The 15739-nt window shown below is 42.2% G+C and overlaps 1 protein-coding gene across 1 annotated transcript in view; it reads left to right on the forward strand.

Moving 5' to 3' along the window:
- The window catches only part of LOC133548666 (microtubule-associated protein 1S-like), a 29740-nt gene extending 14361 nt beyond the window's left edge, over positions 1-15379 (forward strand). Inside the window, exons 6-10 of the mRNA XM_061893640.1 lie at positions 1036-1122; positions 4331-6540; positions 11974-12118; positions 12186-12403; positions 15224-15379. Of these exons, the coding sequence (XP_061749624.1) occupies positions 1036-1122; positions 4331-6540; positions 11974-12118; positions 12186-12403; positions 15224-15379 (2816 nt within the window). The remainder of the gene's footprint in view (positions 1-1035; positions 1123-4330; positions 6541-11973; positions 12119-12185; positions 12404-15223) is intronic.
- The last annotated feature ends 360 nt before the right edge of the window (positions 15380-15739 follow it).

A 15739-nucleotide genomic window follows, 5' to 3' on the forward strand; every position in this document is an offset into this window, starting at 1 on the left:
GACCATAAGATGATATCAACACAGCACACACATGACCATAAGATGATATCAACACAGCACACACATGACCATAAGATGATATCAACACTGAGGCAGACTCAAGTCCTCCAAGCCCCAAATCCAGCGTGAACAAAGTTGATCTAAAAGGAAGGGGGTTGGGGGTTGGGGGGCGGGGGCGGGGGTGGGGGAGGGGGGGCGATATTTGCATCAATCTAAAAACATATCATATCGATACCAAGGTGGGTAAGAGGATATTGGTCTTGGATCGATACTAGAGTGGTGGGATCACAGAGTTTAAGCAGTGATATTTTCAAAAGTCAAGTTACTTATTTTAGTGGTTTTGTTTTCATTTTAAGATCAATATTTTGTTACTTTGTTACCTTTCTTGGTATTTTGCAGTTGTGACATTTTTCTCAAACAATAGTAAGCAAAAAAGGATAATTTTTATACTCGGGTTGCTCCATATAAGTGATATCAATTAGGCCCAAGATAGAGATTTGAATGCTGGTTGTATCGTGATATTGATGACACTTTCCTGCAAAAAGCCAACATCCTCAGAGTAGCATCCTAGCTAGCGGCTAACGTTCCTCCACAGTGCAAAGTCAACAATCTTTGCCTCCATGGCGGCAAATAAAGTACGTTCCTTTCAACTACTGTTATCACTGGAGGACGAGAAATCGCTAGAATGCTACACTGCACACCATAAGAGGATATGCTAGCCGCTAACCGCAAGCTAGTGCCATTTGCGGCCTGCAGCTCATTTTTTAGCGGGCTGTGGAACAGAAAAAAAAATTCTACTAAAAAAAGCAAAGATAAAAAGTAGAATAAAAGTTAACATAATTTGCGATTGCATGGAGATAAGACGTTATAAGCTGCTGATATATACTGCTACAAAATATTTTGTAAATGTTTTTTTACATCCATGAATTGTTTTCAAACGGCAGTAAAACGGAGTTGGTGACTGACCCGAGGACACTGGTGATATAAAAGGGTTGAATGTGATTAATTGTGTTTTTGTGTTGTGGACCTGAACAGAGGACTCATCCAAGAGGCTCATCTCCCCAGAGCTTGGAGTTGTGTTCTTTAACGCCCCCAGCAGGTTGCAGGTGGAACAGCAGCCTTGTGAGTATCATTTCACCTGAAAAAAAAGAAAAAGAAAAAATAATACAGATCAGTAACACACACACACACACACACATATATATATATATATATATATATATATATATATATATATATATATATATATATATATATATATATATATCTTGATTGGATTATCCGGTGAATAGTGCTCGATACCGTGGTAGAGCGCAATATGTAGGTGTGGGAAAAAATCACAAGACTACTTCATCTCTACAGATCTGTTTCATGAGGGGTTCCCTCAATCATCAGGAGATTTTAATGGAAGCATTCACATACAATGGTTTATATAGGGCACAGAGTGGGTGGGTACAAGCAGGCGTAGGGTGTGGTGATTGGCTCATGTGTTACCTAGGAGGTGTTTCCGTTTGTGGCGGCATGTTGAAATGATTTCACTGCGCTTGTTGAGGGATGATAGATCAGGATGATATATCAGGATAACAGCTACCAACCATTCACGAAACCCAACACAACACTCCAATACGTGCACCATGACAGCAACCACCCACCCACCACCACGAAAAGAATACCTACCGGAATTAATAAAAGGCTATCGATGCTGTCATCCAGCAAAGCTGAATTGGACCAAGCAACCCCCCCGTACCAGAAAGCACTTGATGAAAGCGGATACAACTTCACCCTCACCTATGAACCCACCCCAGGAAACCAACCAAAAAAGAGCAGAAAACGAAACAACATCATCTGGTACAATCCGCCATTCAGCAAAGACGTCTCAACCAACATCGGCCGCAAGTTCCTCACTCTGATCGACAAACACTTCCCCAAAGGCAACACCCTAAGAAAAATATTCAACAAGAACAACATTAAATTGAGCTACAGCTGTATGAATAACATGCAACAAATCATTTCAAACCACAACAAAGCAATTGCAAAAGGACTGCCCACCCCCAGACTAAACGACTCTGAAACCAATAATGAATGTAACTGCCGCAAGAAACCTGATTGCCCTCTCAACGGAAGGTGCTTACAGACATCAGTCGTTTACCAAGCAAAGGTAACACGCAAGGACATTAACACATCCGACACGTACGTAGGATTAACCGAAGGAGCGTTCAAAACAAGATGGAATAATCACAATGCCTCCTTTAGAAACCAGACATTGCGGAATTCTACAGAACTCAGCAAACACATTTGGAACCTCAAAGACAATAATGTTGAATATTCAATAACATGGCAAATTCTTGCATCCAGCACACCTTACAACAGTGGTAATAAAAGATGCAACCTATGCTTAAAAGAGAAACTGTTTATTATATATCATCCTGATCTATCATCCCTCAACAAGCGCAGTGAAATAATTTCAACATGCCGCCATAGACGGAAACACCTCCTAGGTAACACATGAGCCAATCACCACACCCTACGCCTGCCTGTACCCGCCCACTCTGTGCTCTATATAAACCATTGTATGTGAATGCTTCCATTAAAATCTCCTGATGATTGAGGGAACCCCTCATGAAACACTTCTGTAGAGATGAAGTAGTCTTGTGATTTTTTCCCACACCTACATATATATATATATATATATATATATATATATATATATATATGTATATATATATATATATGTGTGTGTGTGTGTGTACAAACCCTGTTTCCATATGAGTTGGGAAATTGTGTTAGATTTAAATATAAACAGAATACAATGATTTGCAAATAATCATTAACTTTAGAATTTGATGCCAACAACACGTGACAAAGAAGTTGTGAAAGGTGGCAATAAATGCTGATAAAGTTGAGGCATGCTCATCAAACACTTATTATGAACATCCCACAGGTGTGCAGGCTAATTGGGAACAGGTGGGTGCCATGATTGGCTATAAAAGTAGCTTCCATGAAATGCTAAGTCATTCACAAACAAGGATGGGGTGAGGGTCACCACTTTGTAAGCAAATTGTCGAACAGTTTTAGAACAACATTTCTCAACGAGCTATTGCAAGGAATTTAGGGATTTTACAATCTACAGTCCATAAAATCATCAATAGATTCAGAAAATCTGGAGAAATCACTGCACGTAAGCGATGATATTACAGACCTTTGATCCCTCAGGCGGTACTGCATCAAAAACCGACATCAGAGTGTAAAGGATATCACCACATGGGCTCAGGAACACTTCATAAAACCACTGTCTGTAACTACAGTTGGTTGCTACATCTTTAAGTGCAAGTTAAAACTCTGCTATGCAAAGCAAAACCCATTTATCAACAACACCCAGGAACGCAGCCGGCATCGCTGGGCCCGAGCTCACCTAAGATGGACTGATGCAAAGTGGAAAAGTGTTCTGTGGTCTGACAAGTCCACATTTCAAATTACATTTGGAAACAGAGGACGTGGTGTCCTCCAGAACAAAGAGGAAAATAACCATTCGGATTGTTATTGGCGCAAAGTTGAAAAGCCAGCATGTGTGATGGTATGGGGGTGCATTAGTGCCCAAGGCATGGGTAACTTACACATCTGTGAAGGCACCATTAATGCTGAATGGTCCATACAGGTTTTGGAGCAACATATGTTGTCGTTATCATGGACGCCCCTGCTTATTTCAGCAAAACAATGCCAAGCCACGTGTTACAACAGCGTGGCTTCGTAGTAAAAGAGTGCGGGTACTTTCCTGGCCCGCCTGCAGTCCAGACCTGTTTCCCATGGAAAATGTGTGGCGCATTATGAAGCGTAAAACACGACAGCGGAGACCCCGGACTGTTGAAGGACTGAAGCTCTACATAAAACAAGAATGGGAAAGAATTCCACTTTCAAAGCTTCAACAATTAGTTTCCTCAGTTCCCAAACGTTTATTGAGTGTTGTTAAAAGAAAAGGTGATGTAACACAGTGGTGAACATGCCCTTTCCCAACTACTTTGGCACGTGTTGCAGCCATGAATTTCTAAGTTAATTATTATTTGCAAAAATAAAAATGAACTTTATGAGTTTGAACATCAAATATGTTGTCTTTGTAGCATATTCAACTGAATATGGCTTGAAAAGGATTTGCAAATCATTGTATTCTGTTTATATTTACATCTAACACAATTTCCCAACTCATATGGAAACGGGGTTTGTAGGTAAGATAATTTTAGATGAAAACTATTTTGGGAATGAATAGAAGTGATAAATGTGCATGCAGGTTTGACTTGTGAGTATGACTTGATAGTGTCATTGTATGTCTCATCAGGTGTGGACAATCTACTGAAGAGCACAGACCAGGCAGCGCTCACAGTACACCTGTTGAAAAAGTTAGATATCCGACCTCAGCCCATGTTTCGACCTCAAGCGGTCCCACCCGAGCCAATAACCCTGTTCCAAAAGATGGGAGTGGGACAGCTGGACTTATACATCCTCAGCCCCTGTAAAAACAGCCAGGAGTACCAGGCGTTCATGCGACAGTGGCCCGACTTTGCGTCACCTGAAACCCAATCCCAAGCACTCCCCCTCAACGCTCTAGTCTCAGTGTCTGCTTTGCTGGTGTGGCACCCAGCGTGCCCCCAGGAAAAGGTGGTCCGAGTGCTGTTCCCCGGTGTCACTCCGCAGACTAAACTGCTGCAGGGTCTTGAAAAGCTGAAAACTCTGGCCTTCCTCCAGAAACCCACAGTGACCACCGGCGACCTGGAGAGGTTGGCGGATGCAAGGAAGTCCAAAAGGGCCGAGAGCCAGGAGAGCATCCGCTCGCAAGGGATTGAGGTTACCCCCAAACGTGGAAAAGACGCAAAGGCGAAATTTGTCAATGGAGATGTTGATAAAGCCAAAAAGCAAAAAGCATCGGAGAAGAATGTTTCAAAGAAGGCTAGTGGGAAAGATGCGAAGAAGGAAGGAAGAACAAGCAGTCGGGAAGAGAATATGGTGGTGAGAAATGGCGCAGGGAAGGAGACAATCATCTCCAAACCAAAGAATGAAAACAGGCTCAAAAAGGAAGCAAGGAATGACTCTAAAGCAGGGTCCAAGAAGACTAAGAGGCTACCCAGCAAGAATGTAGATGTCAAGACCCAATCAAAACCAGACAATGATGTAGCGCTAGAGTTCTCAAAGCCAGAGGACACCTGTGCTCACCAAGAACCTGACAAGACTCGCCGTGTGTCAAAAACTTCAACCCCCGAGGACATGACTGCTGATTTTCTGCGCCTTCAGGAGGAAACGGAAAAAGAGGGGGCAGACTCGGCAGATAAAGGCAATCAGACTAACGGCAGCCCAAGGAATGAGAAACGACTTGAATGTTTGGCTGACCAGAGGGCTGAAAGACCGGTGCAAGACTTGGACCAGTTAGGACTTGGGAAGAGACCCACAAAGATTGTAGGATTCCCATGCCCATTGAGGGAGACGCCGAAGGACGAGGGAGACATTAACTTAGACCTGACCCCCACTGAGTACACCCTCCTGGACGGAGCTTTGAAGAACACCCCTCCATCACGCTCGTCACCGGAGACCCAGGTGCCCATCAGCCCAGATGAGAAGACTGTTGCGAATGCTTCCCCTGGTTCAAGACCCAACAGTGCGGGTCACACTCCTTACTGTCTGTCCCCTGATGATGTGTGGTGCAACAGAGACACTCTTAGCAGACTACAAGCCCAGCTTGAACCCACTGAAGTCACCCAGCCTAAGAACCAGCCGAGCAATGTTGCAGAACCAACCCCCAGAGAGAAACACTTGAGTTTTCTCTCTCTGGGTCCGCTAAAAGACGTACCCTCCGACCCGTCCCCGTCTGTGGCCAACACCACCACCTCCACCCACTCTATGCCCGCAGAAGTCAGCTCGCCTCAGTCCACAGAAGTCGACGAGTCGCTGTCCATGTCCTTGGAACAAGGGCCCTCCACGGGTAGTCAGAGAGAGGCGGACGACGGCGTTCATCACGCTCACCCTAATGAAGGACACTTATTTGGGGTGTCTGTACCCCTGAAGAAGCCCTTGAGGTCTTTGGGTCCAGAAATGGGGCGTCCTCGGGCTCCTAGCACCCTTCACTTTGAGGTGTCTGCGGTTCACGATGTGGACCTTTGTCTGGTATCCCCTTGCGAGTTCAAGCATTCTAAAGCGCCCGACTCCAGCTCGGGTGTCAGCGAAGCCTCCAGAGGCGCATTTGGACCCCAAAATCATAGCGGCACCACAGGCAAAGACATGTCACCCAGCGAAACAAACGCCCCCGTCTGCATGGAAGACTGCCCGTCCACCACAGCCGACGGGGTCCTGGACTCCGAGGAAGACGAGTCGTGCGGCGGACCACCACAGCTCCGCAGCGGCCAGGCTCTGCCGCATGACCCACTTCCTGCCCGGCTCAGGGATAGTCCGCCCATGCCTCCTCACCCTGACACCACCATGCCGGTCCCACTGTCCGACTCTGGCGCTCACGCAAAGAAAGTCAAGTCAAGCGCGGCGCCAGGAAAGACAGCAGCTGGGGTGAATAGAAAATAATGCAATAAATAACAAAATATTCATTTTTAATAAGGGCCATAGATTCTTACTAAGTCAAAGGAAAAAGGGAGCAAGAAAATAGCGTACGACATAAGCGGACTCCCGCCTCAAAATGGCTGCTGTTTACCCATAATGCAGCAGAATATTAATTTTTAATAAAGGCCAGAGATTGTTAGCAAGAAAATAGCGTACGACGTAAGCGGACTCCCGCCTCAAAATGGCTGCTGTTTACCCATAATGCAGCATAATATTCATTTTTAATAAAGGCCAGAGATTGTTAGCAAGAAAATAGCGTACGACATAAGCGGACTCCCGCCTCAAAATGGCTGCTGTTTACCCATAATGCAGCAAAATATTCATTTTTCATAAAGGCCAGAGATTGTTAGCAAGAAAATAGCGTACGACATAAGCGGACTCCCGCCTCAAAATGGCTGCTGTTTACCCATAATGCAGCAGAATATTAATTTTTAATAAAGGCCAGAGATTGTTAGCAAGAAAATAGCGTACGACGTAAGCGGACTCCCGCCTCAAAATGGCTGCTGTTTACCCATAATGCAGCATAATATTCATTTTTAATAAAGGCCAGAGATTGTTAGCAAGAAAATAGCGTACGACATAAGCGGACTCCCGCCTCAAAATGGCTGCTGTTTACCCATAATGCAGCAAAATATTCATTTTTCATAAAGGCCAGAGATTGTTAGCAAGAAAATAGCGTACGACATAAGCGGACTCCCGCCTCAAAATGGCTGCTGTTTACCCATAATGCAGCAAAATATTCATTTTTCATAAAGGCCAGAGATTGTTAGCAAGAAAATAGCGTACGACATAAGCGGACTCCCGCCTCAAAATGGCTGCTGTTTACCCATAATGCAGCAGAATATTAATTTTTAATAAAGGCCAGAGATTGTTAGCAAGAAAATAGCGTACGACGTAAGCGGACTCCCGCCTCAAAATGGCTGCTGTTTACCCATAATGCAGCATAATATTCATTTTTAATAAAGGCCAGAGATTGTTAGCAAGAAAATAGCGTACGACATAAGCGGACTCCCGCCTCAAAATGGCTGCTGTTTACCCATAATGCAGCAAAATATTCATTTTTCATAAAGGCCAGAGATTGTTAGCAAGAAAATAGCGTACGACATAAGCGGACTCCCGCCTCAAAATGGCTGCTGTTTACCCATAATGCAGCAAAATATTCATTTTTCATAAAGGCCAGAGATTGTTAGCAAGAAAATAGCGTACGACATAAGCGGACTCCCGCCTCAAAATGGCTGCTGTTTACCCATAATGCAGCAGAATATTAATTTTTAATAAAGGCCAGAGATTGTTAGCAAGAAAATAGCGTACGACGTAAGCGGACTCCCGCCTCAAAATGGCTGCTGTTTACCCATAATGCAGCATAATATTCATTTTTAATAAAGGCCAGAGATTGTTAGCAAGAAAATAGCGTACGACATAAGCGGACTCCCGCCTCAAAATGGCTGCTGTTTACCCATAATGCAGCAAAATATTCATTTTTCATAAAGGCCAGAGATTGTTAGCAAGAAAATAGCGTACGACATAAGCGGACTCCCGCCTCAAAATGGCTGCTGTTTACCCATAATGCAGCAAAATATTCATTTTTCATAAAGGCCAGAGATTGTTAGCAAGAAAATAGCGTACGACATAAGCGGACTCCCGCCTCAAAATGGCTGCTGTTTACCCATAATGCAGCAGAATATTAATTTTTAATAAAGGCCAGAGATTGTTAGCAAGAAAATAGCGTACGACGTAAGCGGACTCCCGCCTCAAAATGGCTGCTGTTTACCCATAATGCAGCATAATATTCATTTTTAATAAAGGCCAGAGATTGTTAGCAAGAAAATAGCGTACGACATAAGCGGACTCCCGCCTCAAAATGGCTGCTGTTTACCCATAATGCAGCAAAATATTCATTTTTCATAAAGGCCAGAGATTGTTAGCAAGAAAATAGCGTACGACATAAGCGGACTCCCGCCTCAAAATGGCTGCTGTTTACCCATAATGCAGCAAAATATTCATTTTTCATAAAGGCCAGAGATTGTTAGCAAGAAAATAGCGTACGACATAAGCGGACTCCCGCCTCAAAATGGCTGCTGTTTACCCATAATGCAGCAGAATATTAATTTTTAATAAAGGCCAGAGATTGTTAGCAAGAAAATAGCGTACGACGTAAGCGGACTCCCGCCTCAAAATGGCTGCTGTTTACCCATAATGCAGCATAATATTCATTTTTAATAAAGGCCAGAGATTGTTAGCAAGAAAATAGCGTACGACATAAGCGGACTCCCGCCTCAAAATGGCTGCTGTTTACCCATAATGCAGCAAAATATTCATTTTTCATAAAGGCCAGAGATTGTTAGCAAGAAAATAGCGTACGACATAAGCGGACTCCCGCCTCAAAATGGCTGCTGTTTACCCATAATGCAGCAAAATATTCATTTTTCATAAAGGCCAGAGATTGTTAGCAAGAAAATAGCGTACGACATAAGCGGACTCCCGCCTCAAAATGGCTGCTGTTTACCCATAATGCAGCAGAATATTAATTTTTAATAAAGGCCAGAGATTGTTAGCAAGAAAATAGCGTACGACGTAAGCGGACTCCCGCCTCAAAATGGCTGCTGTTTACCCATAATGCAGCATAATATTCATTTTTAATAAAGGCCAGAGATTGTTAGCAAGAAAATAGCGTACGACATAAGCGGACTCCCGCCTCAAAATGGCTGCTGTTTACCCATAATGCAGCAAAATATTCATTTTTCATAAAGGCCAGAGATTGTTAGCAAGAAAATAGCGTACGACATAAGCGGACTCCCGCCTCAAAATGGCTGCTGTTTACCCATAATGCAGCAAAATATTCATTTTTCATAAAGGCCAGAGATTGTTAGCAAGAAAATAGCGTACGACATAAGCGGACTCCCGCCTCAAAATGGCTGCTGTTTACCCATAATGCAGCAGAATATTAATTTTTAATAAAGGCCAGAGATTGTTAGCAAGAAAATAGCGTACGACGTAAGCGGACTCCCGCCTCAAAATGGCTGCTGTTTACCCATAATGCAGCATAATATTCATTTTTAATAAAGGCCAGAGATTGTTAGCAAGAAAATAGCGTACGACATAAGCGGACTCCCGCCTCAAAATGGCTGCTGTTTACCCATAATGCAGCAAAATATTCATTTTTCATAAAGGCCAGAGATTGTTAGCAAGAAAATAGCGTACGACATAAGCGGACTCCCGCCTCAAAATGGCTGCTGTTTACCCATAATGCAGCAAAATATTCATTTTTCATAAAGGCCAGAGATTGTTAGCAAGAAAATAGCGTACGACATAAGCGGACTCCCGCCTCAAAATGGCTGCTGTTTACCCATAATGCAGCAGAATATTCATTTTTAATAAAGGCCAGAGATTGTTAGCAAGAAAATAGCGTACGACGTAAGCGGACTCCCGCCTCAAAATGGCCGCTGTTTACCCATAATGCAGCAGAATATTCATTTTTAATAAAGGCCAGAGATTGTTAGCAAGAAAATAGCGTACGACATAAGCGGACTCCCGCCTCAAAATGGCTGCTGTTTACCCATAATGCAGCAAAATATTCATTTTTCATAAAGGCCAGAGATTGTTAGCAAGAAAATAGCGTACGACATAAGCGGACTCCCGCCTCAAAATGGCTGCTGTTTACCCATAATGCAGCAGAATATTCATTTTTAATAAAGGCCAGAGATTGTTAGCAAGAAAATAGCGTACGACGTAAGCGGACTCCCGCCTCAAAATGGCCGCTGTTTACCCATAATGCAACAGGCCACGTAAAAGTGACATTATTTTTTGGTTGATGTGGTCCTCATTTCTTATTTTATTCATTCTAGCAAAAACATTACCTGACTGTTTGGAACACCCTTCCATGCGTTTTCTACTGCTTGTCTCTCTCGGGGGTGCTGGAGCCTATCCCAGCGTTTACTTGCAATTGAGCATACATTTTTGTCAAAGCCGAAGATTGCATTTAATGACCTTAATCGCACTGCATGAAATGATGAAGCCCCGCCTCCTACATGTCTCCTCATATGTCATCGGGCCATAAGTCCTTGAGACATTATTCTGGTGAAATACAAAAATGGCGACCGTTTATGTTGTCGGCGAACTTCCGGTAAAAAATGTCTTGTTGGGAGTTTGAAATGGAAGTGGGTGTTGGTCCAATACTAAGTAGCTGCAGGAGGAGTATGGCTGATATCAATGACCATACTGATACTTCACACTTTCAACATCATAGAATGATAACATTTTTGGTCACAGGATGGCGCTGTAACATCATAGAATGATAACATTTTTGGTCACAGGATGGCGCTGTAACATCATAGAATGATAACATTTTTGGTCACAGGATGGCGCTGTAACATCATAGAATGATAACAACTATAATCAGACAAACACAGATGGCGCTGTAACAACATGGATTGAATATTGAAACCATTTCCCCTTTTTGGCTGTGGTAGAAATTCTTTGCTTTTTGCCCTTTGAAGTCCTCCTGTATCGAGAGACTTATTTCCGGAGTTTGTCAACAACAACAAAAACGACACAAGATTTTTTGAGCGTAGAAAACTTTGATCCAACCACGGCGGTATCAACCTGATACTATACTGCTTGGTCTCGTTACTGTCGATGTTTGTATCAATCTGACCAGCGTTCACGAGGCTTATCTTGCGGTTAGCGGTTAGCATATTCCCCTACAGTGTAGCATGTTTAGCTACTCCGCGTCCTCCGGTGTTAATGATACCGCAAAGAAACGTTGCTTATTTGCTGCCATGTAGGCGAAGATAAGCTGACTTTGAAGTGGATTTGCTCTGTGGAGGTACGTTAGCAAGAATGCTAGGTTGCCTGAAGGATGTGTTTGTTTACTTACCACAGCTAGAATGTGTCATTAACACGCAGGATCACCACACTTAGAAGCTTTATCGTCGGCCAGATTTATATCAATTATGTTGTTTATATTGTGTAACCTTACTATTAACGCTGCTTTATCATTTCACCTCCTTTTATTTTGATATAAAAATGCCACTAAGTGAGTGTCAGAGTAAGCTCAGTGAGAGGATATTTAAAACATACTTGATTGATTTCGGAAAATCATGCAATTAAATCCGCAAGACCAGTAAATGATTAATTGATTAATAATGATCTGTTTTGAAACAATATTTATACATCAAAATGTATTTTAATGACATGTTTACCACCTTATATATATTCATTTTTTGACAGATAGGTAATAATATTTAAATCTCCTTGACTTCAATTCAATGAAATCTTCAGAAGCTCATTGATCCAACCTGTTGGTCTCGTTATGTTGTGATGTTGTCATTTAGTACATCTTTCATACACCTTTTATTCAAAGTCAACTCCTGTCTGTTGCAGGTGATGGAGAGCTCCCAGAGAGCCAGCTCAGGGAAAAGCAAGACAGGAAGTGGCGTCCTGAGGGTCCAAAAGGACAACGCCGCATCATCACGTACGTCGTCCTCCGCCAGCCGCCAACCGCCAGCCAAATCCTCAGCCAGGCCAGGTGGGATTGATCCCGTACTGTGTGTCTTGTGTTGGGACTACTTTCTTTATGGACTCTTTTGTTCCAGATCCCAAGTCGACCTCCGCTGAGGACGTGAGTGTCTTTGTGGACCTCGCCTACCTTCCATCGGGAGCTTCGTGCCCCACAGTCAGCGTGGATTTCTTCAAGAGTGTACACTCGTCCTGTTACATCATCAGCGGCGACTGTCCTGAGAGGGAGGAGCTTATGAGGCCGACGCTGGACGCGCTGCTGGATGCCAAGTCTTGCTGGCATCATGCCATGCAGGTGAGCACACCTGTCATGTTGCTTGTCTTGCTGGCATCATGCCATGCAGGTGAGCACAGCTGTCATGTTGCTTGTCTTGCTGGCATCATGCCATGCAGGTGAGCACACCTGTCATGTTGCTTGTCTTGCTGGCATCATGCCATGCAGGTGAGCACAGCTGTCATGTTGCTTGTCTTGCTGGCATCATGCCATGCAGGTGAGCACAGCTGTCATGTTGCTTGTCTTGCTGGCATCATGCCATGCAGGTGAGCACACCTGTCATGTTGCTTGTCTTGCTGGCATCATGCCATGCAGGTGAGCACAGCTGTCATGTTGCTTATCTTGCTGGCATCATGCCATGCAGGTGAGCACAGCTGTCATGTTGCTTGTCTTGCTGGCATCATGCCATGCAGGTGAGCACACCTGTCATGTTGCTTGTCTTGCTGGCATCATGCCATGCAGGTGAGCACAGCTGTCATGTTGCTTGTCTTGCTGGCATCATGCCATGCAGGTGAGCACACCTGTCATGTTGCTTGTCTTGCTGGCATCATGCCATGCAGGTGAGCACAGCTGTCATGTTGCTTGTCTTGCTGGCATCATGCCATGCAGGTGAGCACACCTGTCATGTTGCTTGTCTTGCTGGCATCATGCCATGCAGGTGAGCACACCTGTCATGTTGCTTGTCTTGCTGGCATCATGCCATGCAGGTGAGCACAGCTGTCATGTTGCTTGTCTTGCTGGCATCATGCCATGCAGGTGAGCACACCTGTCATGTTGCTTGTCTTGCTGGCATCATGCCATGCAGGTGAGCACACCTGTCATGTTGCTTGTCTTGCTGGCATCATGCCATGCAGGTGAGCACAGCTGTCATGTTGCTTGTCTTGCTGGCATCATGCCATGCAGGTGAGCACACCTGTCATGTTGCTTGTCTTGCTGGCATCATGCCATGCAGGTGAGCACAGCTGTCATGTTGCTTGTCTTGCTGGCATCATGCCATGCAGGTGAGCACAGCTGTCATGTTGCTTGTCTTGCTGGCATCATGCCATGCAGGTGAGCACACCTGTCATGTTGCTTGTCTTGCTGGCATCATGCCATGCAGGTGAGCACACCTGTCATGTTGCTTGTCTTGCTGGCATCATGCCATGCAGGTGAGCACACCTGTCATGTTGCTTGTCACAATTTCTTCCTCCATGCCACAACATGTCTCTATCACTATTATTATTATTATTATTATTATTATCATTATTATTATCATGTTGATCCCCTGGCAACTTGCAGCAGCAGACTATATTATATCTATTCATTTTTCAAATCAATATTATTTTATTTTTTGGTATAATTGAACCACTGCTCTGTTTGGGTTATGAATTATTCAAAGTTTGATCAATAAATACCTTCTATATATATTTCAATGAAATTAATAAAAAGAATAATTACAACAAAACTGTTGCCATCTTTTGAGTAGAAAATAATTAAAGTATCATAAAACAAAATACTCCATTTCAATATATAATTAATTAGATTGTATTACTTTTATTACAGCTGCACTACTCCTTATTGCATATATAATATTAGACATGAATTGTTTTAATAGATTTACCCGTTAGTTATTAAGCATGCAAAAGATTTACAATAAATAAATCATAGATTCAATTTATTCATTAAAGCAATTCAAAAAAATACGTTTTATTACAACTAAACATTTGCTTTGTTTGAGTATCAAATATGCAAAACATTATGACTAAATGAATACTTGTTTTTTAAAATCAAGTAAATGAAATGATTATTCTTCCACAACTAAATCACTGCTCTGTTTTGAGTATCAAATATTCAAAATATCACAGATAAAATAATGTCTACATTTTAAACAACTCTGTAATGCAAATATAAATATTAAATTATGTATTTTATTTGATCTAACACTGTAATACTTTTTATCTTTGGGGTATTAAGCATGCAACACATTGAAAATAAATGATAAATGGGTTGTTCTTGTATTGAGCTTTTCTACCTTCAAGGTACTCAAAGCGCTTTGACACTACTTCCACATTCACACACACATTCACACACTGATGGAGGGAGCTGCCATGCAAGGCGCTAACCAGCACCCATCAGGAGTGTCTTGCTCAGGACACAACGGACGTGACGAGGTTGGTACTAGGTGGGATTTGAACCAGGGACCCTCGGGTTGCGCACGGCCACTCTCCCTATGCTGTACGCACACATATATATATATATATGTGTGTACATACACATATATATATATATATATATATATATATATGTACACACATATATATATATATATATATATATATATATATATGTATGTACACACATATATATATATATATATATATATATATATATGTACACACATATATATATATATATATATATATGTATGTACACACATATATATCTATATATATATATATATATGTGTGTACAGCGTAGGGAGAGTGGCCGTGCGCAACCCGAGGGTCCCTGGTTTTATATATATATATATATATATATATATATATATATATATATATATATATATATATATATATATATATATATATATATATATGTATGTACACACATATATATATATATATATGTATGTACACACATATATATATATATACACATATATATATATATATATATATATATATATATATATATATATATATATATATATATATATATATATATATATATGTTAGCGATGGGGTTTCATTTCTTTGTTGTGGCCATCATTTGAGTTTTCGTATGCATTCTTTGAAATAATATTGCTAAGAATGTTTGTTCTGAAAGAAGATACATCACCTGTCTTTTGTCTTCATCCGCCAGGTGACGCTCATCCCCACCTTGGAGTCGGCCTCCATGCAGGACTGGTACCAGCAGACCTTGGACAAGCAGAAAGAGCTGGGGATTGTGGTCCTGGGCTCCAACAGCACCGTGGCCATGCAGGACGAGACCTTCCCGGCCTGCAAGATTGAGTTCTGAATTGGGAGCAAAATCACCTTTAGTCTCTTCAAGGACATTTGTCACTTTTCCTACTCCACTAAAACACCTTCATTTGTCACTTTTCCTACTCCACTAAAACACCTTCATTTGTCACTTTTCCTACTCCACTAAAACACCTTCATTTGTCACCTTTCATACTCCACTAAAACACCTTCATTTGTCACTTTTCCTACTCCACTAAAACACCTTCATTTATCACCTTTCATACTCCACTAAAACACCTTCATTTGTCACTTTTCCTACTCCACTAAAACACCTTCATTTATCACCTTTCATACTCCACTAAAACACCTTCATTTGTCACTTTTCCTACTCCACTAAAACACCTTCATTTATCAC

This window comes from Nerophis ophidion, linkage group LG03, assembly GCF_033978795.1.
Source record: "Nerophis ophidion isolate RoL-2023_Sa linkage group LG03, RoL_Noph_v1.0, whole genome shotgun sequence".
NCBI classification, from domain to species: domain Eukaryota; kingdom Metazoa; phylum Chordata; class Actinopteri; order Syngnathiformes; family Syngnathidae; genus Nerophis; species Nerophis ophidion.